The sequence below is a fragment of the Ornithorhynchus anatinus genome, chromosome 12 (assembly GCF_004115215.2).
Source record: "Ornithorhynchus anatinus isolate Pmale09 chromosome 12, mOrnAna1.pri.v4, whole genome shotgun sequence".
NCBI lineage: Eukaryota > Metazoa > Chordata > Mammalia > Monotremata > Ornithorhynchidae > Ornithorhynchus > Ornithorhynchus anatinus.
The window spans coordinates 36,481,599-36,505,261 of record NC_041739.1 but is presented as its reverse complement, the minus strand read 5'-3'; the positions used below and the strand labels follow the sequence as shown (position 1 = coordinate 36,505,261).

Here is a 23,663-nt window from a genome sequence, read left to right as displayed (position 1 = left end):
GACAGCTTCTGCCCTCAAGGAATCTATGGTTTAGTGGAGAAGAGAGACATTGAAATAAATTTCAGATAATGGAAACGGCAGAGTATAAGGAGTTCTGTGGGCTGAGGCGGGGTGATTAACAAAGTGCTTAAAGGTGATCTGAGGTTGGGGGAAGGCGTACAGACTCAAGTGCATGGGGTCGCAGAAGAGGGGGGAGTATTTGAGGAAATGAGAAGATATTCATGGAAGGCCTCTCGGAGGAGGTGTGATATTCATTGGGCTTTGAAGATGGGGAAAGTGGTGGACTCTCAGATATAGAAGATGACGGAGTTACAGGCCAGAGGGAAGACATGAGCAAGAGTTTACCGGTTAGATAGGCGAGATCATGGGGCAGTGAGGAGGAGGGCAGATGAGAAGGTAATTAAGTGCTTAATGTAGCTTGTGCCACTATGGCTGATGCCCTGTGGAACCACTGGTCTTGGGCATCGTGGGCTTGAGGGCAGTTGCGGAGCATGAGATGCGCTGTCTTTTGCTCTTCCCCAGTGAGAGAGAGGAGATATTCAATTCCCAGCAGTGGTTTACCTTTCAGCTTCCTCCTCCTCTCCCAGCAATTTTCAAGCACCCTTGCTTTGATTTGCTTCAGATCCACAGAGTCTTGTCCTCCCTCAAGACCCAACCCTGAGTCTGTATTGCCTCTACATCAACATGCAGTAGTAGTAATACTAGTTTATATTTGTTAAGCCCTTACTCTGTGCAAAGCTATGTAATCAGCACTGGGAAAAAATAGACAGGTGGGTATGAGACATGGTCCTTTTCCTTCCCAAGCACCACACTCTTTGTGTGTTTTGGAAACCCTGCTCCTGACTGCAAGAGTATTAGTTTGGCATCTTGAATCAAGATTGATAACCTAACGCCTTTTAACAAGAGAAGCAGTGTAGTCCATTGGAAAGAGCTCAGAACTGAGCAGCAGGAGACCCAGGTTCTAATCCAACTCCATCATTTGCCTGCTGCGTGACCGCTCAAGTCACTTAACTTCCCCGTGCCTCAGTTTTCTCATCTGTAAAATAGGGGTGAAGTACCTGTTTATCATTTATTGAGCGTTTACTGGGCACAGAGCACTGTCTTTGGGAAAGTACAATATAACAGCGTTGGTAGACCCATTCCCTGCTCACGATGAGTTTACAGTCTCTCCTTCCTGCTTTGACAGTGAACCCCATGTTGGGGAAGGACGGTCTGATCTTATAATCTTGTAACTGCCCCGAGGCTTAGCAGGTTGTAAGCACTTAGCAAATACCACAATGATTATTATTATTGAGTCTTAATATGGTGCTTTAAAGCACTAACACCCTCACTGCTACTTGCCCAAATAGAGAAGGTGAGAGAATAGAACCTGGCTCTTTCCCTCCTTTTTCCTCTCTTTTCCTTTATTCCCTTCTATTATTATTATCATTGTTTCATAAATGCACCTCCACAAGTTAATATATGTTTAATGTGTATGGCTGGCATTTTCAAAGTGATCAAATGTTTCATTTGGCTTGGCTCTTCTGCCTGAAAATGTTGCAGATCCCTCGATCTAAGCTAATGCTAAGTTTATCCTCTGAATAATAATAATACTATTGGCATTTAAGTGCTTACTATGTGCCAGGCACTGTACTGAGCCTGAGGTACATACAAGATGATCAGGTTGGACACAGTCCTTGTCCCAATAAGGCTCACAGACTAAAAGAAAAGGAGAATAGGTATTACAGTCCCAGAGAAGTTAAGAGACTTGGTCATACAGCAGGAAAGTGAGTGTCAGAGCCAGACTCCAAGGCCCCATGTTCTTTCCACTAGATCACACCGCTTTAATAAATTTCTGCATTGTCTCTCTACTCTGTTCCTCTGGATCTTATCCTCTTGTGCCTTCCATACAGGGGTTTTTGCCAGCCCCTCCAGTAGGATGCTAAAGGGCACATCTGGACCCTTCCCCTCCTCTCCCTCGCCCCCCTTCCCCCCATTTTCTCATGCCTCTTCTTATAAAGAACCATGTCTGGAGTTTGAGGTCCCAAAACAATCTCAGGATCTCATTCCAAGTTTTATACGCAGTTCCCTCTTCCCCACTTAAATTATTAGAAGCAGCATGGCCTAGTGGAAAGAGCAAAGGCCTGGAAGTCAGGGGATGTACGTTCTAATCTCAGCTCCACCATGTCTTCTGTGTGACCTTGGGCAAGTGACTTAATTTCTCTGGGCCTCAGTTATTTCATCTGTAAAATGGGGAATAAGACTGTGAGCTCCATGTGGGACAGGGATTGTGTCCAATCTTCTAGCTACCCCCATGTTTGTCACATAGCACTTAACAAATACCACATTTATTATTATTATTATTATTATTGCTTTCCCTTCTCCTGGCCCCAATCAATCAGTGGTATTTAGAGAACACTTTCAATATGCACAACACTTGGGAAAGTACAATACAAAAAAGTAGGAATAGACCCACTCTCACAAGGAGCTTACACGCTAGAAGGGAAGACCGACATTAAAATACAATACAGGTGGATATATATGTAAGTACTGTGGGAGTGACTGAATAGCAAAGTGCTTAAGGGTAACAGACATTCATTCATTCCATCATATTTATTGAGGGATTACTGTTTGCAGAGCACTGTACTAAGATCTTGAGAGTATAACAGTAAACTGACACATTTCCTGCCCACAGTGAGCTTGCAGAAGCAGCGTGGCTTAGTGGAAAGAGCCCGGGCTCGGGAGTCAGAGTTGATGGGTTCTAGTCCCGGCTCCTTCCCTCGTCAGCTGTGTGACTTTGGGCAAGTCACTTAACTTCTCTGGGCCTCAGTTACCTCATCTGTAAAATGGAGATTAAGACCCCCACGTGGGATCTCTCCAAGCACTTAGAGCAGTGCCTGGCACATAGTAAGTGCTTAACAAATACCATAATCATCATCATCATCAATCATCATTATAGTCTGGAGGTTGAGCTTATAGGTGAGAAGGGAGGATTAAAACAGAGAAGCGAGGCCTTAGTGGAGGAAGGTCTCGTGGAGGAGAGGCGATTTTAGAAGGGTTTTGAAAATGGGGAGAGAAGCAGCCTGTCAGACATGAAAGGGGAGGGAGTTTCAGGACAGAGAGAGTTTTGGGCAAAGAAGCATCAAGACAGATGAAATCGAGGTACGGAGAGAGGGTTGGTGTTAGACGAGCAAAGTGCTTGGGTTGGACTGGGGTAGATCAGTTAGGTAAGGTAGAAGGGTGAAAGCAGATTGAATGTGTTAAAGCCAATGGTAAGGAATTTCTGTTCGACGTGGAGATTCTCAGCTACGGAAGGTGACAACATTTCTTGGAATGAAAGCTCTGAATTTGCTCCATTATGTGTCTGTGTTTAACATATCTCCGTCTCCCATAATCTGCTCTTCTTAAGGGTGATGAAAAGTTGCTGGCGTGTCCCAGTAGTCATTTAAAATTGGCATCATCCTCTCTATTATAGACAGTAATGCTTTTCCTTTTAAAAAGAACAAGTTCATAGAAAGGATCGAATCCCTCAGGATTCCCCTGGAACATATCGTTACTGTCAGAGCAGTTGCTGTTTTGATATCACAGCCTCCTCGCCGAGACTTGTGCAGGAAAGATCAAAGACCTGGCAAAGGAGAATTTAGATTGCAGGGGGATTGTGAGTCACCTTCTTTACTAGGTCCTTGAGTCAAGGGGTGGTCAGTTTTTACTGTCCCAAGCCACTTCTACTACCCTGAAGACCTCTTCCCTGAAAATCCAATATTTGTGCATCTGGGGAGGGGTGGGAAGGAGTTTGAAAATGGGAAGAGGAAGAGTCTTCCTAAGTAATTATGGCAGGTCAGGATGTTGTCCAGGAATGAGGTCAACACAGTTTTCCATCTTCTAAACTTGCCTTGGGTCATCTTTTTGCTTCTAGGGAAAAATATCACCGACAAGGCCAAAGAAATTTTGGGGTATTATTAATTCAAACAAAAATAGAAGTTAGCAGTCATCACTCATCAGACACTATCTCTTGGATGTTATTAATGAATAGATTTACTTTCAACACGAGGTCCATGAAACTCAAGTCAGGTAACAGCGAGGTCTTTGGGATTTTCAGTTTAAAAATCTCTTGAAATGGCATTTTCCTCTTGCATGTCTGCCAGGATCTACAGGCAAAACAGGAGAGAGAATGTGCAAACAGGTGGTTAATGTGAATGGTGAGGGGAAGACTGAATTATACTGTTTTTTTGTTTGTTTTTTACTCACCCTTAGAAGCCTCAAGCTATTACTTTGAAGTTGGGCCCTCACCCATATTTATTAAAATGTTCCCTATCTAGAAACCTCTTAAATAGAGACAGCTCTATCAACTAAAGAAGTGCCTGCATTTTAAAAACATTTCTTGCAGAATCGACTATACTTAGCACAAGTGATGATGTGACCTCTTCTTTCCGCGATGATTTCGGAGATTGCCCACCATCCTATGACTCATACTGCCTCAACGGTGGAAGCTGTGTTTATGTTTTAAAGATAGGAAACTTTGCATGCAAGTAAGTATAATCCGTTGTTATTCACTGTCTCTCAGGCTGCCCTGAAATTCACTGATGCGGTGTCCTCTGCGTTAGTTTGGAAAGAAACCACACGTGCTTAGGTATGTGTAAGTAGCCATGTGGCCTAGTGGATAGAGCATAGACCTGGGGGTAGGAAGGTCCTGGGTCTCCCCCACTTGTCTGCTGTGTGACCTTGGGCAAATCATTTAACTTCTCTATGCCTCAGTTAGCTCATCTGTAAAATAGGGATTAAGACTGTGAGTGCCATGTGGGACGTGGACTGTGTCCAAACCGATTAGCTTGTAAATACCCTAGTGCTTAGAACAGTGCCTAGCAAATAATTATTAATATTAATTATTAGTATTATTGTTTCATCTCTGTGAAATAATTATTTCTGGAACTAGAATTAGGTGTAAGTTCCTTATGGGTAGGGAATGTGTCTACCAACTCTATTTTACTGTACTCTCCCAAGCGCTTAATACACTCCTCTACATATCATAAAGTACTCAGGAAATACAACTGATTGATTGATTGATTGAATGGGTGAGGATTGCCTCCTTGTTCCCTGTCCATTTGGCAGGAAGCAGAGTTGTCTTTTTTACTTCTCCTTGCCATCGTCCATCAGTTTCTCTTCATATCTTCTCTTTCACCTCTCTCCCCACGCTAGAGCTTGGCTAGTGGTTCGTTCATTCAGACGCACTGAGCGCTTATTCTGTGCAGAGTACTGTACTAAGCTCTTTGGAGAGTACAATACAACAACAAACAGAAACATTCCCTGACCACAACAGGCTGCTCAAAGGTCCCAGATCTCAAAAGGCACTTGCAAGAACAGCATCTGATTGTTCCCTTATACATTCATCCTTATGGCTAGGGAAGTACTTGGTACAGTCTCCATTTTCCCAGCAAAAAGCTCATCCTGGTTCCAACACTCATGGGACAGGGATGGAGCAGAAAGTGTGCTCTGCAGGGTGAGGTGGGAAGGGGACCTGTTTAATGTCCTAGGGCGTTACCACTTTGTTCTTCTTCTCCCTAAGCTGAGCCACAGTAGCTTCGGAGGAAAATCACCTCCATAGGGACAGTGAACCTGGAGAGTTTCCAGTCCTCTACCAATCTCGACTATGGGAGGGAGAGACAAGCAGAGGCCTACCCACTCCATTCCTAGCTTGGGCAGTGGCTAGGGAGTGGAAGGCAGTCTGCTACAAGTCAAAACTCCCCTGTGCTGGGCAGCAGCGGCACAGGAGAGAGTCGAGGGCGGAGACTCAAGTTTACTGTGTGGAAGGCGGCAACGGTAAACCGCTTCCATATTTTTACCAAGAAAACTCCAGGGATCCGTTACCAGAACGATTGCGGATGGAGGTGGGGCTTTCTGGAGGAGACGTGTCTGTGGCGTCGCTATGGGTCGGAGACGACTCGACAGCGTAAGACAAGACAAGGGACAGCGGGAGTGCTAGGGGGATGATCACTGTGTCCCCTGTAAGAATTCTATGGCCACAGGCCCGTACCTGACGGGAACCATAGAGGAATTCTGTTTCCCATGAAATTCATTCATTCACTCATATTTATTGAGCACTCACTGTGTGCAGAGCACTGTACTAAGAGCCTGGGAGAGTACAACAGAACCAAAAAAAGACAGATTCCCTACCAAATGCCATCAAGAGGAACCAGGCAAAGCATGGATGAGGGGCTTTATAACACGATGTATCCAAATCAGTGTTAGGTCCTCTGGTCTTCACTTCCAAATGGCTGCTGTTTCATTTGGGATTTTTTTTCTTTGAAAAGGGCAGATTCAAATAATGATAATAATAATAGAATTTGTTAAGTGCTTACTAGGAGCCAAGCACTGTTCTAAGCACTGAAGTAGATGCAAGTTAATCAGGTTGGCTACAGTCTCTGTCCCATATGAGACTTAAGCTCTGAATCCCCATTTTACAGATGAGATAACTGCGGCCCAGAGAAGTGAATGACTTGCCTAAGGTCACACCAGCAGACGTGTGGCAGAATAGGGATTAGAACCTAGGTCCTTCTGACTCCCCAGTCCCGTGCTCTATCCACTAAGCCACGTTTTCAGTGCAGAGGCAAATGTTGGGTTTTTTCCCCCCGAATGGGTGTAGCCAGGGTAACCTCCAGCTGGCCCTACAGAATGTGTTGCAATTCAGAAAAAAGGCAAGTGGGAGCATGAGAGCTTGGTGTGGGAAGACTGGCACACCCATTGCACTCACCTAGGAAAACCTGTCTCTCTGTGTCTTTACTGATGAACACAATCTAGCTCTGGGCAAAATTTAGCTTTTAGTTCACTCTCTGCCTTCAGAGAGGCCTAGGGTATGTGTTGCCATGAAGGTCTAAACTTGAGGTGGCTTTACCTGAGCTCCAATGACATGCTTCTTTAAAATAATCCTTACATAATCACCCCAGACAGCTAAAATGAAAATCCAGGTCCTCTGTAACAGGACTCTTTCAAGAACTGTGAAATGGTTTTCTTGCTGGTGAAGAGGTGTTCTAAAGACATACGATATTTCTACCGTTACTGTCAGTCCCTGTAATGGGAATTCTACTCCACATGAGAGTTCACTGTGCACAATTTTTATCCTCTTCTATCCTATGGTATAATAGTAATGATAATTACTATTATTACTGTGGGCTTGTTAAGCACTTACTCTGGGCCAGGTAATAATAATAATGATGGCATTTGTTAAGCGTTTACTATGTGCAGAACACTGTTCTAAGTGCTGCGGGGGGGGGGGGGGGAGGGTTACAAGGTGATCAGGTTGTCCAACATGGGGCTTAGAGTCTTAATCCCGATTTTACAGATGAGGTAACTGAGGCACAGAGAAGTGAAGTGACTTGCCCAAAGTCACAAAAATGACAAGCAGCGGAGCCGGGATTAGAACCCATGACCTCTGACTCCCAGGTCCGTGCTCTTTCCACTGAACCACGCTGCTGGTGTAGATAGGAGACAATTGGGTTGCATACAGTCGCTGTCCACATAGGGCTCACAGATTTAATCCCCATTTTATAGTTGAGGTAACCAAAGCACAGAGAAGTTGATAGACTCGCCCAAGGTCCCACAGGAGACAAGCGGCAGAGCCAGAATAAAAACCCAGGTCCTCTGACTCCCAGGCCCATGCTGTTTCCACTAGGTCATGTTGCTCCTCGTATCAATTAGAAAAAAGATATATTTTTCTTTTTGTGATATTTGTTAAGTGCTTACTATGCACCAAAGCATTTACTGGGTAATCAGGTTAGGCACAGTGCCTATCCCACGTGGGGCTCACAGTCTTAATCCCCATGTGACATAAGAGGCAACTGAGGCCCAGAGAAGTGAAGTGACTTGCCCAAGGTCACCCAGCATTATAGCTAAATTGATCCGTTGCTAATGGTCATAGTTGTACGACTGAGGATTCCTTTGTTTCATCTGTCTCCAGAGAGCATTACCCAGTAGATGGCACCCTTGACTCACGTACCTTAAGAGCACAAGTCGATGAATAAAACACCAATTTTTCAGCCGAAAAAATGCAAAAAAAATCATAAATGAGCAGTTCAGAACACAGAACACTTTTACCTAGAGACAGCAAGCAAGCACTGAAGAGTAATCCGCGAAGCCCTCCTTTTCAACTATCATTGTCACAGTAACTTGTATTTGTATAATCAATCAATCAATTGTACTTATTGAGCGCTTACTGTATGTAGAGTACTGTATTAAGTGCTCGGGAGAGTACCACACAACACTATAACAGACACATTCCCTGCCCACAACGAAAAGTGCTTTAGCATAAATCATTTCATTTTTATCCTCACCACATCCCCGTGAGGTAGTAAAAGGTGGACGCCACTATCTCGGTATTACAAGCGAGGAAACTGAAGCCCAGATGGATGAAGTGATTTGCCAAAGTCCCACAGCAGACTGGTGGTAAGGCTGGGCCTAAAATTCAGATTTCCTGATTCCACCCTCCAATTTTACCTCTTACCTGGTGCTCATTCAAATCAAGCAAATTAGATTTTCTAATCAAGAAGCAACGTGACCTAGTGGAAAGAGTACGGATCTGGGAGTCAGAGGATGCGGGTTGCAATTCCGGCTCTGCCCCTTGCCTGCTGGGTGACTTTGGGCAAGTCACTTCACTTTTCCATGCCTCGGTTACCGCATCTTTAAAATAGAGATTAAGATTGGGAGCCTCACATGGGACGTGGACTGTGCCCAACCTGATTATTTTAGATTAACTCACATCTACCCCTAGCGCTTAATATGTGCCGGTCACATAGTAAGTGCTTAACAGATACCATTAAAAATTTTTTATTTAAAAAAACACATTTTTTCTCAGAGTTCGATGTTTTGGGTTTATATAGATGGTGCTTAAGATTTTAACCTACCAGAAATTAACTTCTAAAAGTAATGCTTTATAATGTTTTACCAGGAAAATGCAACGAATCCCTAATCAATCCCAGGGACAACCTGTGAAAAGAGACACTTATTTTATATTTCCCTCCAATCACTGAGTTCTCACCTAGCTCGTGCTCTCTTTTCATAACACCTTCAGAAAACTGGGTTTGGAGAAAGGTGGGGCCCGGGATGGAGAAAATGGGTTGGATGTTTTAGCTGAGAAAATTCCACGTAGTAATCATATTTATTAAACACTTACTAGTCGCAAACCCCGCTCAGAGTCACACCTGGAGAGTTCCGGTACTCTACCAGTCTCAACTAGGGGAGGGAAAGTCAAGTAGAGGTTTACTCATTGCATTCTTAGTTTGGTCAATGGCTAGAGAGTGGAAGGTAATCTGCTCCAAGTCAAAACTCACCTGTGCTGAGCAGCAGTGGCACGGGGATAGTCGAGGGCGGAGACTCAAGTTTATGGCATGGATGGAGGCGATGGTAAACCATTTCTGCATTTTTACAAGGAAAACTCTATGGCTACACTACCAGAATGATTGCAGTTGGAGGCGTAGCGTTCTGGAAGAGATGCATCCATGGACACGCTACGGGTCGGAGACGACTCGACAGCGTAAGACAAGACGAGTCTCAGAACGATACTAATTATAGCAGTAATAATGATGATAATAATAATTGCGGTATTGGTTAAGCACTTACTATGTGCCAAACGCTGTACTAAGAGCTGGGGTAGATACAAGATAATTAGGTCAGACACAGTCTCTGTCCCACAAGCACTCCAAATAAAAAGGAAGAATAGGCATTGAATCCCCGTTGTACAAATGAGGAGATTGAGGCAAAATGAAGTGAAGTAACTTGCCCAAGGACACACAGCAGGCAAGTGACAGAGTGGGGATTAGAGCCCAGGTCCATCTGACTCCCTTTCCCCTAAGCCAGGCTGCTAGATTTTGGGGGTTTTTGGTGGTGTTTGGAAGAGCAGCAGCGCGGCTTAGTGAAAAGAGAACGGGCTTGGGAGTCAGAGGACGTGGGTTCTAATCCCGGCTCCACCGCGTGTTTGCTGTGTGACCTTGGGCAAGTCACTTCACTTCTCTGTGCCTCAGTTACCTCATCTGGAAAATGAGGATTAAAAGTATGAGCCCCACGCGGGACAACCTGATTATCCTGTATCTACCCCAGTGCTTAGAACAGTGCTTGGCACATAGTAAGCACTTAATAAATACCAAAATTATTATTATTATTATGTGCCAAGCACTGTTCTGTACCAAGCACTGGTAAAGAAATGCGTGATGGAGGTGTGGTCCATGGCCGTTGCCTTTCAAGCATCCTGACCGGTGGTTGCTGACGGTGGTTTTGTGTGTCTCTGTGCAAGCTGTCAGCTGGGCTTCATGGGAGAGCGTTGCCAGTTCATTGACTTGGAATGGTGGGATTTGCGGCACATGAGGCAGCTAAAGCAGCAGAACATCGCTGTGGTCGTCTGCTTGGTCGTCCCCATCTTACTTCTTCTCCTCGGATCGCTGGCGGTTCACATTTACAGGTGAAGCTTTCCTCTGCTCAGCCAAAACTGGGCAATCGTTTTGCAAAACCGTGGGCCCTGGGAAGGTTGAACGCCCTCCTCTTACACCTTTTAGTTTGGGGTGGAAAGAGATGGACATTTGGACTTTAGAGCTCATCCCTATGTGAGTGACTATCTCTTTCCAACGTTTACTGAAGTGCCTGGCACATAGTAAGCACTTAACAAATCCCGTAATTATTATTTAATATATATAGGGCGTCCCCAGTTACTTAGGCCTGGAACAAATTCTGGCCTCCTGTTTTGCCCCTTGACAAAGAGTCAGCCGAGTCCAGAGAAATCAAGATGGTGAGAGTGGACTCCCTCATAATAACGATGGCCTTTGTTAAGCACTTTGTTAAGCACTTACTATGTGCCAGGCACTGTTCTAAGGGTGGATTCAAGCATATTGGGTTGGACGTAGTCCCTGTCCTACATGGGGCTCGCAGTCTCAATCCCCATTATACAGATGAGAGAACTGAGGCCCAGAGAAGCAAAGTGACTTGCCCAAGGTCACACAACAGACAAGTGGCGGAGCTGAGTTTAAAACCCATGACTTTCTGACTGCAGATTAGGACAATGGGGGAGTCCAACACAGGTTGCCCAGGTCATCTCTAAGGTGACCAATGCCCACACACACAAAAGTCAGAGTTGAGGCTCACATGACACCACTAATGTTATGCCAAGATGCAGAGTGAGACAATAATGGCATCACATGGATGCCGTTTTGTGGAAGTCCGCCTGATTCCGTCCAAATTGACTGAAGCATACAGGGTTTAGCTAAGATATCCTGATTTCCCATCCCCTCCACCCCCCACCACCTACACACATAGCCACTGCATTCCCCTCCCAGTTCCTGCTGAATGTGGCCACTGCTTCCAGAATGTGGGATGTGGTGGTGGGGTCCTTGGCAGAGGCAACTTGGGGCATTTAAATTTAAAAGACCAGTTATAAAAGAGCTGGTGCTGAATCTACACCAGGCAGCCTAAAACTCGACTGTTCAGGATAAAACTGGACTGGTCAACCTAATCATCTGGGTGAATGTTTCTGGGAAACTTGAGTGTGGGGAGAGGCCTATCATCCGTGTGTTTGTGTCTTTTTATTTTCTCCCACTCACTGTTTCTCTCTGCCTCTTTCCATTTCTGGAACTTTTCCTCATCCCTCATGTTGGACTATTGGCCTGACTTTCTGTGAGGCCCAACTCCTCAAACCTTGAGTTCTGGAAAGTATAATTATTTAAATTTCACCTGTGTGTGCACACACTCTCTCTCTCTCTTTTCTCAGCTTTAAACCCGCTTTATCTTTGAAGTGTGCTAAAATATAATAACAATGTTGGTATTTGTGAGCGCTTACTATGTGCAGACCACTGTTCTAAGCGCTGGGGTAGATACAGGGGAATGAGGTTGTCTCACGTGAGGCTCTCAGTCTTCACCCCCATTTAACAGATGAGGGAACTGAGACACAGAAAAGTGAAGTGACTTGCCCACAGTCATACAACTGACAAGGGGCAGAGTCGGGATTCGAACCCATGACCTCTGCTCCCAAGCCTGGGCTCTTTCCACTGAGCCACGCTGCTTAGACCCCCCCTTTCTGTCACGCTTCATACTCAAGTTTGGTATTTTATCCAAACACCTTAACTTCGTACAATTTTTTTGGCAAGGTTTTAAGTGCCAGAGTTTTATAGCATTATATAGTTTGATTTGTTATGATTCCTTCCTTTCCAGGACTCTGGAGCATCTACACAGATTTGCCTATTTTTCTTCTCCAGAAGGAGTTCATTACTGGGGAAGGCAGATCTATCTATGGTTTGTTCTTCCCAAGATAGCCTGATGGGCCACCGATTTCTCATTTCAGCACAGGATCACAACTAGAAATGGAGAGTAGGCAGTGATTTCCAAGCATCAGGAGGAACAGAGTTTAGCTTGCCTGACTAGAAACCTTAGATTAAGACAGCTTTCCTGAAAATTCTACTGAATCCCAGCAAGGAATCTGGGCCAAAAACTATCCATAAAGGTAGGGACAACTGACATGAACACCTCAGTTTCCTCCCTGACCTGAGAGATGAATTCCAAGGCAGAATTTAGACATTTATATTGATTACTCAAGAAGCACCTGCTCTCTAGTCTAATGGGCCCTTGGGTATTTTGAGTATGCCCGAGTTACCCATTCTAGAACAGAGATGATCCAAAAAGAAACTGATTTTGGGTTTGAGTATAGAAAAATGAAAGAGAAACTCAAGCCTATTAGCCACACTGTGCTATAGAAATTAATCTGATGTGTTTCTTGTTTGTTACATTGCAGCCACACCCTTCACATTCTGTCAATTGTTTCAGAATTCAAAGATTTAAAGCTCATTGTAGGTTGTCTATTTTCTTGACTTGGAATTCAAAGGCCAAATCAAATGATTGGTGCAGATGGTATTAATATATAAATAAAGGTTTCTTCAGCTTCCCTTCTCTCTCTCTCTGTACATAATAAATATATATATATTTAATATTTCATAAAGATAGATATATATATCTCCAGAATTGCTTTGCCATGGTTCCAAAGGCTAAAATATTTATATTGGTGAAAACTCAGAAGGTGCACTTCTATTCCATTTCTTCTTGTTATGATGAAATGCATCCAGGATTTAAAAATTGTCATTTGGATCTGATTTCCAGTTCTTCTTTACCTAATGGATTTGTGTCTGTGGACCTTAACAGCAAATTTTCAATTACATGCTTGACTGGATTTGTACTACAGCTATTACTGCTCTAACTAGATTGAATTGAAGTGGCTGATTCCCCAAATCCCCATTTAACTTAGGCAGAAACTTCCCCAGGGCATCCCCTAAGGCTGTAAATGGGGGCAACTGTCCACCAGCTAGCAATTTGGTGGCAAGGGGGTGGGGAGAGGGTAAGCGCTTAGACTTCATACTTTGCTCCCACCCATCAGAGGGGTGTGTGGAGATGCGGGGGAAGGGACTGTGAATATGTAATTAATCCCCTGCAATGGCCTAAAGTTGGATTTTACCTTTTAAAAATTGCTCACTTCAAAACCCTACTTAAAACTCACCTCCTCCAAGAGGCCTTCCCAGACTGAGCTCCTCTTCTCCCTCTACTCCCTCTGCCACCCCCCCTTTACCTCTCCACAGCTAAACCCTCTTTTTCCCCTTTTCCCTCTGCTCCTCCACCTCTCCCTTCCCATCCCCACGGCACCGTACTCGTCCGCTCAACTGTATATATTTCCGTTACCCTATTTATTTTGTTAATGAATTGTACATCGCCTCGATTCTATTTAGTCGCCATTGTTTTTACGAGATGTTCTTCCCCTTGACTCTATTCATCGCCATCGTTCTTGTCTGTCCATCTCCCCCGATTAGACCGTAAGCCCGTCAAACGGCAGGGACCGTCTCTATCTGTTGCCGACTTGTTCATCCCAAGCGCTTAGCACAGTGCTCTGCACATAGTAAGCGCTCAATAAATACTATTGAATGAATGAATGAATGAAAGCCTCCAACACACACATTGACCAGGAGAGCACATCGATTATCGGGCTTGAAATTGTTTGTCGACTTCCATCATTCATCCAGTTTACTTGTCAAACGCATTTGTTGGGAAAGGGTTTGGGTGGGCATCTTTCTTCACCCTCTTTCCTACCTCTTCTCTCGCTTCCTGTTTAAAAACTGTAGTTGCATGAAAATGTCCTTCTCCAGGAAATGATGTGCATGAATGGAACCATCTCCCTGAGGAAATGTGAGTGTTCGAGAGAATTTGATCATCTTCAGGAAGAGAGCTCAAAATCTGTATCTGGTGCTATGTATTCCAAAATAATCCCATAAGATCTCTGAGCTCATTGTAATATTCCACAAAGCAAGATTCCTTAATGCTTCAACACTTCCATTCTTTCCAGAAGTTTAACTCACTCCTTACTACTTCACAATAGTGCTTTGGCTGTCTTTGTATTAACCAGTCACTCCCATTTCTCCTTAAAAGGGCCGATATGCTTAACTAGCTAAATTATTTGAGAGAGCCTGGAAACACATTCTTGTTAAAGGCAACATTAGCGGGGCCCTGGACTTGGGACTGGGAAAGAGGAATCCAAGTCCGTGATTCCTCATTCCAAGATTTTGCCTTTGATTTACTGAGTCAGTTTAGCCTTGAACATCTGTCACTCAGTGCCAGACTTTTCCTCTTGGGGCAGAGGCATCTATTACAATGCTAGTAATTAGTAAATGCCTGAAGGCGTTTACTACTTCGTGTTGAAGAGACTGCTAAGTCCCTTGAGGCTCCTTCCAGCTTTGTGATACAGTGATTACACTTCATGGGATTACTGCTCAAGGCTTTAGCAGATAGTGTTGCTTCCTACCTCAAAAGAAAGCCTTGAGCAATAATCAAATATAATCCAAGAAATATTTAGAGATAGTGAATTACCCAAGATGGTATTTTTATTTTATTTCCTCTCTATTCTTTCATGTCATTCTGATTTTGCAGCCAGAACCTACACTGCATTTGCTCAAAAATCACTCCATGGCTGTTTTTTAATGGAATTTTTAAGTGCTTACTATGTGTCAAACACTGTTCCAAGCACTGGGTAGCTACAGGTACCCGGGGGGGCTCACAGTCTAAGTAGGAGGGAGAGGGAGAAGGGTATCGAATCCTCATTTTACAGTTGAGGAAACTGAGGCACAGAGAAGTCAAGGGACTTGGGCAAGGTCACATAGCAAGCGATTGGCAGAGCTGAGACTAGACCCCAAGTCCTCTGACTACAGGGCCCATGTTCTGTCCACTAGGCCATGCTACATTTCCCTCGAATGAAAGGCAGAACGAAGTCCTCTCTTCCAAAGGCCTTACATTCTTGTTGTTTGGTTTGACCTTAGAACTCAGAAGCTTTCTGTGAAGAATCCTTATGACGAGACTGTTGGTGGGAGCAACAGCAACAGAGCGACTAAAGACACGATGGCACCTTCCAGCCACACGCCTGGGGTAACTCTATTTTCACTCTATATGGAGCCGGTAGCGATGTAAGAAACATCAAGAGACCCTTAGGGTCCACTTTAAGATTATTCTGTAATTCACATCTTGACTATATTTAATAACTGTTGGAATCGCCTTGTTCTTGACCAACAGATTTCATCTCATCTTTCTCAAGTTAGCAGCTGTCTGTGTAGTGGCCAATAGCTAGGCATATTGTTAGCTTGGGGCAGCCCAGCTGAGACACTTCATTATAAATCAATGACACATAAAAAGAAAATCTAATGGGTGAATAGGAGAGAATAGAAATATTACTTTAGTGCTGTGGGGCTGGGGTGAATATCAAGTTCTTAAGGGGCACAGATTCAGGTGCATAAGCAACGTAGAAGGGAGGGTGATTAGGAGAAATCAAGTCTAGTCAGGGAAGGCCTCTTGGAGGAAGTGGGATTTTAGTAGATCTTTGAAGGTGGGAAGAGTGGTGATCTGTTGGATATGAGAGGGGAGTGAATTCCAGACCTAGGGGAGGATGTGGACAAAGGGTCGGTGGTGAGATTCACTCATTCATCTATTCAATTGTATTTATTGAGCACTTACTGTGTGCAGAGCACTGTACTAAGCATTTGGCAGAGTACAGTAGAACAATAAAGAGAGTTAGATGAGCTTGAAGGTTAGGAGGACAGGGTTTGGGTGGGAAGATGAGGAGTTCTGTTTCCTACATGTTAAGTTTGAGGAGTGAGAAAATATGGATTGAACATTTATTCGGAAAATTGATTCAGACAAGGAGTATTGACTGGAGAAGGGCGAGGCAGGAAGGTCAGTGAGGAGGCTGATGATAATAATAATAATAATGGCATTTGTTAAGCGCTTACTATGTGCCGAGCGTTGTTCTGAGTGCTGGGGTAGATACAAGGTTGTCCCACATGGGGCTCACAGTCTTAATTCCCATTTCACAGGTGAGGTAACTGAGGCACAGAGAAGTTAAGTGACTTGCCCAGAGTTACACAGTTGATCACTGGTGGGGTCGGGATTAGAACCCATGACCCCTGACTCCCAAGCCTGGGGTCTTTCCACTACGCCACACTGCTTTTCAGAAAATAAGATCTGCATCCTAGCAGTTTGGATGGAGAGGAAGGGAAGTCTATGATTTCCTCCATGTGACTTATATAACACCCTCTGACTTCCAGTAAGCATTCTGTGGATTGTCAGTCAATCAGTGGAATTAGTGTGCTTACTGTGTACAGAGCATTGTGCTATGCAATTGGGAAAGTATACAGAAATTAACAGTCAATGAGGGGAGATGTGCATTAAAATATATTAGGGAAAGGGGTAATAGTAGAGTATAAAAATAGGTATATAAGAATAGGGGAGCTGGAGTGAATGCCAAAGTGATTAAGGGGGGTAGACGCCAAATGCATAGTCAACGCAGAAGGGAGGGTGTAAGGGAAATAAAAGGCTTATTCTGGGAAGGTATTTTGGGGAAGATGTGATTTTAGGTGGGTTTTGAAGTTGGGGAGAGTGGTGGACTGTCAGATATGAAGGGAGTTCCAGGTCCAAAGGAGAACGTGGGCAAGAGGTCAATAGAGAGATAGATGAGACGGAGGTACAGGTAGTACTTTGGTGTTAAAGGGGCAAAGTATGCAGGCTGGGTTGTAGTATTATTAATAATAATAATGATGATGGCATTTGTTAAGCGCTTACTATGGGCAAAGCGCTGTTCTAAGCACTGGGGTAGATACAAAGTGATCAGGTTGTCCCACGTGGGGCTCACAGTCTTGATCCCCATTTTACAGATGAGGTAACTGGGGCACAGAGAAGTTAAGTGACTTGCCCAAAGTGACAAGCGGCTGAGCTGGGATTTGAACCCATGACCTCTGACTCCCCAGCCCATGCTCTTTCCACTGAGCCGTGCTGCTTCCAATCATCCAGCTGTGGGCAGGAAAATGCCACACATCACACCCTACAGAATCTTGGACAAAGCAAGCACGTGGGATGGGGAGAGAAAGAAATACTTTTTCTCTCAAATGGTCCCCTTCTAGGCACGTCAAGATTGTGTTTTTTCTATTGTAGCATCTCAGGATATTTCAGCAGTTTCCCAAACTCTAGTTTGAATTTCTGGCCCAGTTATGCCTTCTAGTTTTGCTCATTATACTCAGTGTGGAAGTTCTCGGGGGAATGAACTCATTAGTTGCTGACATGTGGCTTCGAAAGTTATAATGAAAATAACACTGAGTTTGCATGTAGCACTTTGGGTTTTGATCGTGGATGGGTGACAGGGTACCTTGAGGACTCGAACCGGCAATTCAATCAGCAAGAAAGATCACAGAGATTTTGCAGGGCTAAAGTAGCGTCAAAGCATTTATTAAGCTGTGTGGGAGCAGTGTTGTCTAATGGAAAGAGCATGGGCCTGGGAATTAGAGGACATGAATTCGAATCCTGGCTCCGCCACTTATCTGCTAGATGACCTTGGACAAGTCACTTCACTTCTCTATGCCTCAATTCCCTCGTCTGTAAAATGGGATTTCAATACTTGTTCTCCCTCCCAGTTACTCTGTGAGCTTCATATGGGACCTGATTATTTTATGTCTACTCTAGCGCTTAGTAAAGTGCTTGGTATATAGTAAGCACTTAAATGCCACAATTATTAGGTGCTTACTCAGTGGAGAGGACTGTACTCAAAGTTCACTGTGGGAAGGGAATGCGCCTGTTTATTGTTGCATTGCACTCTCCCAAGTGCTTAGTACAGTGTTATGCACGCAGTAAGTGCTCAATAAATATGGTCGAATGAATTAATTTGTTTTTTTATGTTAGTGTCCGTCTCCCCCTCTCCTCCTCCAGACTGTAAGCTTGTTTTGGGCAGGGATTGTGTCTACCTACTCTGTTATATTGTACTCTCCCAGTAAGCACACAATAAGCACTCGATAAATACCACTGACTGATTGATACTAAGCACAAGAAAAGGGTAGGAATTAACCACTGGTCCAGTTGAGGCACTGTTTTTGCTTTGTTCTTTTGGCTATTTGATGGTTTTCAACTTCGTTGATATTTAGTCATACATAAGAAGGGAGAGCAGTTTGCTTAGAATCTGGTGTTTGGGAAATGGGAAGCCCGCGTTGGAACGGAGAACAACTTTTTGTTGGCTTGTACTGCTGTAGAAGAGGTCTCTAGGCTGCTTTTCTTGGGCCTTACCAGCAAGGGCTCTTCTAGTTGGCACCAACTACTGTCAAGAGTCCTTCTGGGGTGGGAGGCAGGCAGGGAAAGAGTCGGGCACCTAAACCAGGAAGAGAGGCAGCAAAAACAAATCTGGTTTTACCCGTCTTCCACTCCTGTCAGGGCCAAGCGCTGAACTGGGTCTGGAAGTCAGAAGGATCCGGGTTCTAATTCCAGCTCCACCAGTCAGTCAATTGTAATTATGGAGCGCTTACTGCGTACAAAGCACTGTACTATGCGCTTGGGAAAGGACAGTACATCAGAAAGCAGACACATTTCCTGCCCACACTGAGCTTACAGTCTAGAGGGAGAGTCAGACATTAATATAAATAAATAGATTACAGATATGTACATAGTGTTGTGGGGCTGGGACTGGGGGTGAATAAAGGGAGCGAGTCAGGGTGATGCAGAAGGGAGAGGGAGAAGAGGAAAGAGGAGTTTAGTCAGGGAAGGCCTCTTGGAAGAAATGTGCTTTGAAGGTGGGGAGAGTAACTGTCTGTCAGATATTTCCTGGCATATAGCAAGCACTTAACAAATACCATAATGATTCTATGAGGAGGAAGGGTGCTCCAGGTCAGAGGCAGGATGTGGGCGAAAGAGCAAGTCACTTCACTTCTCTTTGCTTCGGTCACCTCATCTATAAAATGGGGATTAAGACTGTAAATCCCATGCAGGACAGGGAGTGTCCAATCTGACAACCTCGTAACTACCCCAGTGCTTAATACAGTGCCTGGTACATAATAAGGGCTTAACAAATACCAAAAAAAAAGTTTGTGCTGAACTCTACTAGGGAGACAAGTGGAGTTGCCATCTGCTCTCATGAAGTAAATTGGCTTCAGATTAGCTGCTTTGGGATCTGGATAAGAAAGAACAGACATGTTGCCTTAGAGGTGACCAGATGAGCTTAGGACAGGGTGCTGCAGTTTGGCTGTCTGATACCTTGGACAGGAGAAACTGATAAAGTGCCCATGAAAGCTGAAGAAAATATATTCTTTGAAGTGTTCTGAAAGCTGGGACGCCCCCTCTCATCCCCCTCCCCCCTGCCATTGTACAGATGATTCACTCATTCAGTTGTATTTATTGAGGGCTCAGTGTATGCAGAGCACTGTACTAAAGGCTTGGGAGAGTATGATATAGCAATAAACAGGCACATTGAGCTTATACTGTAGAGTCTAGATGAGTTAACTGAGGCACAGAGAAGTGAAGCGACTTGCCCAAAGCCACGGAGCAAAGACCTGATGCCCCTGGGAGTTCCCACCCTGAGATTTGGGAGGAAAAGGCTCCCATGATACCTGACACTTCTTGGCCGAATGTAGGCTGGCTAGGTGACCAGCACATAGAGTGGTCCCGCTGGCCAGCAGTCTAGCTGAACATGTTTCAGGGGCAGGATTAGAGAGAGGGCATAAATAGGTCTTCTGAGACTGGGCCCTGAGACTCACCAGGAGAAGAAGCTCCCGGTTCCTTGCTCAGTTAACCGATCAGCGCAAAGTTATCGGCCATTAGCCAGGCTCTGCTTTAGCCAAAGTCTCCTCAGGGAATGTGACCCTTTCTGTCCTTGAGGAACCGGGAGGGCAACTTTGTCAGGAATAACATTTGCGGGTGGTGGCTTACTGTTTCCGAGAGAGCTCAAAGATTGTGCTTTGGGCCCCGTGTTGCTTTTTCCTTCAGGATGTTGTGGTAATGGAACGGAAAGATCAAAGGGACTCACCTGGAGCTGGCGCCCTCCAAGACTGTCAAACAGCATCTGTTCGGCCTCCATTTTCTCCTGAACCCGGTAAGTAGAATTTTCTTTTTTTCTAGGAAGAAAATATTCTCTCCCATAATAACCGGGTAGAGTACACCATGGGCAATTATCATCCAATTCAGCCTCGATGCCTCAGAATGGCTTTATGGGATTTTAGGGCAGGAATTTGGGGCTGGATTCCCCGCCCATTTGGATTGGGCTGGGGAATGTTAAACAGGAACACCACATTCCCAGATCAGATGAGTGTTAAGAGGACGGTACCCTGATGAGAGGGCCAGTGTAGGAGTAAAATGGGATACAGGGCTCCCCACTCCTTGGGTCTGTCCCACGGAAACAGCAGCAAAGCAGTCCATTTTCTGCTGTGGAAACTTGCCATCTGCTGAACTTTACCTGTCCCTTTTTTCTTTAGTTCTAATAATATTAATAATGACGGTAATTGTTAAGTGCTTACTATGTGTCAAACACTATTCTAAGCTCTGTGAGAGATAAATCTAATCAGGTTGTGTGTAGTTTGTGTCCCATGCTGACCTCATAGTCTTAATCCCCATTTTACAGATTAGGTAACTGAGACCCAGTGAAGTGAAATGACTTGCCCAAAGTCACACAGCCGACCAGAGGCAGAGTCGGAATTAGAACTCAGGTCCTTCTGACTCCCGGGCCCATGCTCTATCCACTAGTCCGTGTTGCTTCAAGGGTACTGTTGTTTTAGTAGGACTAGAATTTATTAAACATTTATTAAGTGCAGCAGATCTTAGTGGATAGAGTGCGTGCCTGGAAGTCAAAGGGTCATGGGTTCTAATTCCGGCTCCACCACTTATCTGCTGTATGACCTTGGGAAAGTCATTTCACTTCTCTGGGCCTCAGTTACCTCACTTGTAAAATGGAGATTGAGACTGTGAACCCCTGTGGAACAGAGGCTGTGTCCGACCCGATGTGCTTGGCACATAGTAAGCACTTCACATATACCATAATTATTACTAAGCACTGGGAGAGAATGCTCTGAGCTGTAAGATTGTCGTGGGCAGGGATTGTGTTATATTGTTATTTTGTACTCTCTCGGGTGCTTAGTTCAGTGCTCTATACACACAGTAACAGTTCAATAAATACAATTGACTGACTGAATGCCCCTAGTGGAGTGTACAGTTGTGGGTTTGTGTGTGTGTGTGTGAGTGTTGGGTTCCAGGGACAGCAGCTGGTTCAGCTGCACTAGCCCTTCTGCTGGAAAGCAGCAGTATCTAGTGGATAGAGCTCGGACCTGAGAGTCAGAAGAACTGGGTTCTAATGCTGGCTCCACCACCCGTCTGCTCGGCGACCTTGGGCCAGTCATTTCACTTCTCTGGGCCTCAGTTCCCTCATCTGCCAAAATGGGGATTCAATACCTGTTCACCCTCCTATTTAAAATGTGAGCCCTAATTGGGACCTGATGATCTCCTACCTACCCCAGCTCTTAGTACAGTGTTTGGAACATATTAAGCTCTTAACAAATACCATTAATGTTATGAAGAGCATAGCCTTGAGACATTGAAGGAGCTGAAATGGCAGGGAGTCCACAATGCCCCACTCCCACATTCATCACTTCCTCCTCTCTACCTTCCCACCACATGCAGACTGTGAGAGACCCAAGTAAAACCACATGGAAGAAAGCAATGGTAAACCACTTCTGTATTTTTTACCAAGAAAATTCCACGGATGCATATGTCAGAATGACTACTGAAGATAGGACGTACTGGAGAAGATGTGTCCGTGGGGTCGCTCTGAACTGGAAACGACTCAACAACGTTTGATCATGATCATTATTTCTATTGTAGGTGGGGTGGGTGACTGCCTAACGACTTAGTGAGTATGGACTCAAATGCTTAGATGCCACAGCAAGAACAATAGGAAGGAGATGAGTAGGAGAAGAAATGTGATTTTAGTAGGGTTTTCAAGACAATGAGAGGAATGGTCTATCACTTCTCTCATTCCTGCCTGTCTCCTTACACACCCTGGCTTGGTTGTCCCACTACCGAAACCGAATGGCCACAGAGAGCTCTGAGTAATGGTTTTTACCCATTTTACAGAGTCTGTGCTGCTGGAAACAGGTGACAGAGAAACCCAGAAGGTAGAAGACCCAGGAAAAGAGCGAGGCTCCGGGAACCGGCTGCCCGATGACAAAGACCCAATTCAGAGAGGAACAGAGGAGATTCCTTCGAGAGACAGCCCTAGCTCCTGGCTGGGCAGGGATGCTCATTTTCTTGGCAACCTTTAGACTGCTCTGGAGCCTCTGAATCAAATAGGATACACGCAGAGGGGAACTGATGTCCAAACCGGGCAAAAAGGAAAAAAAAAAAAAGCAAGAATTCTTTACAACCCAAGAAGCATTTCATCTGGAAGAGTGAAGGAAAAATAAAGGTCTTGGCTTGTTCTTTCACACCTCTGTTCATCTTTTCTCCAGAGAGTTGTGGTATCCTGTGCTGGAAGCAAGTGTGCTATTATGCTGTTCATATTTAAGACAATCTCACTTCCTTTAAAACTTGGCTGATAAGATGCCCAAGGACAGCTCGGCACAGTTAGTGACTCTTAGAAACTAACGTTTGAGCAATTTTTTACTATCTTCTCTATTAGTGGAGCCAGAACTCACTTTTCTCACATATAATGAGAAGGTTCAGAAAAGAGTCCCATTATAGAGTCAAACTAAGCAGTCTTAAAGCTAGTGATAAAGTCATTTCTTTTTGCTGTCAGGGAGAAAAAGTAGAACAACCCTTCTGCTCATTAAACATTGCCTAGAGCATCGGGCATGGAGCTGGTTAACGTTCAGGCATGGAGGAAGCTGCTTGCCACTCCCGTGACTGCCTTGACCCTGATCTGACCTCCACCCTGGCTGCTGCTGCTGCTTGAAATAGCCCAGAGGGTCAGATGTAAGGGTGCCTAGGAAGCAGCATGGTCTACTGGAAAGATCATGGGTCTGGCAGTCCAAGGACCTGGATTCGAATCCCAGCTCCTCCACTTGTCTGCTGTGTGACCCTGAGCAAGTCACTTAACTTCTCTGGAACTCAGTTGCCTCATCTGTAAAATGGGGATTAAGACCGTGAGCCTCATGTAGGACTGGGGCAATGTCCAACCTGATTATCTTGAATATACCCCAGCGCTTAGTACGGTCCCTGGCACATAATCAGCACTTAGCAAAAATCATTAAAAAAAAGTAGGGGTGCATGTAGGAAATGGATAACTTTGTGCTTGAGAGACCCACAGAACTTTCCCTAGCTGACCCATCTGCCTCTTGAAATTTGTGATTTTGACTGTGCTTTTTGGATTAGAGTCGATGACAGTTCCAGAATGA

The 23,663-nt window shown here is 44.7% G+C and overlaps 1 protein-coding gene across 3 annotated transcripts in view; it reads left to right on the top strand.

Moving 5' to 3' along the window:
• The window catches only part of EGF (epidermal growth factor), a 95,264-nt gene extending 72,510 nt beyond the window's left edge, over nt 1-22,754 (top strand). Inside the window, exons 20-24 of one of the 3 annotated variants that reach the window (XM_029077039.2) lie at nt 4,367-4,508; nt 10,259-10,423; nt 15,300-15,405; nt 20,269-20,374; nt 22,405-22,754. In XM_029077039.2, coding sequence (XP_028932872.1) covers nt 4,367-4,508; nt 10,259-10,423; nt 15,300-15,405; nt 20,269-20,374; nt 22,405-22,592 — 707 coding nt within the window. In that variant the 3' untranslated portion in view covers nt 22,593-22,754. Of the gene's footprint in view, nt 1-3,895; nt 4,051-4,366; nt 4,509-10,258; nt 10,424-15,299; nt 15,406-20,268; nt 20,375-22,404 lie in introns of those variants that run through there. The other 2 variants (XM_029077041.2, XR_003763409.2) reach the window with 2 other exon arrangements.
• Nucleotides 22,755-23,663: the final 909 nt, after the last annotated feature.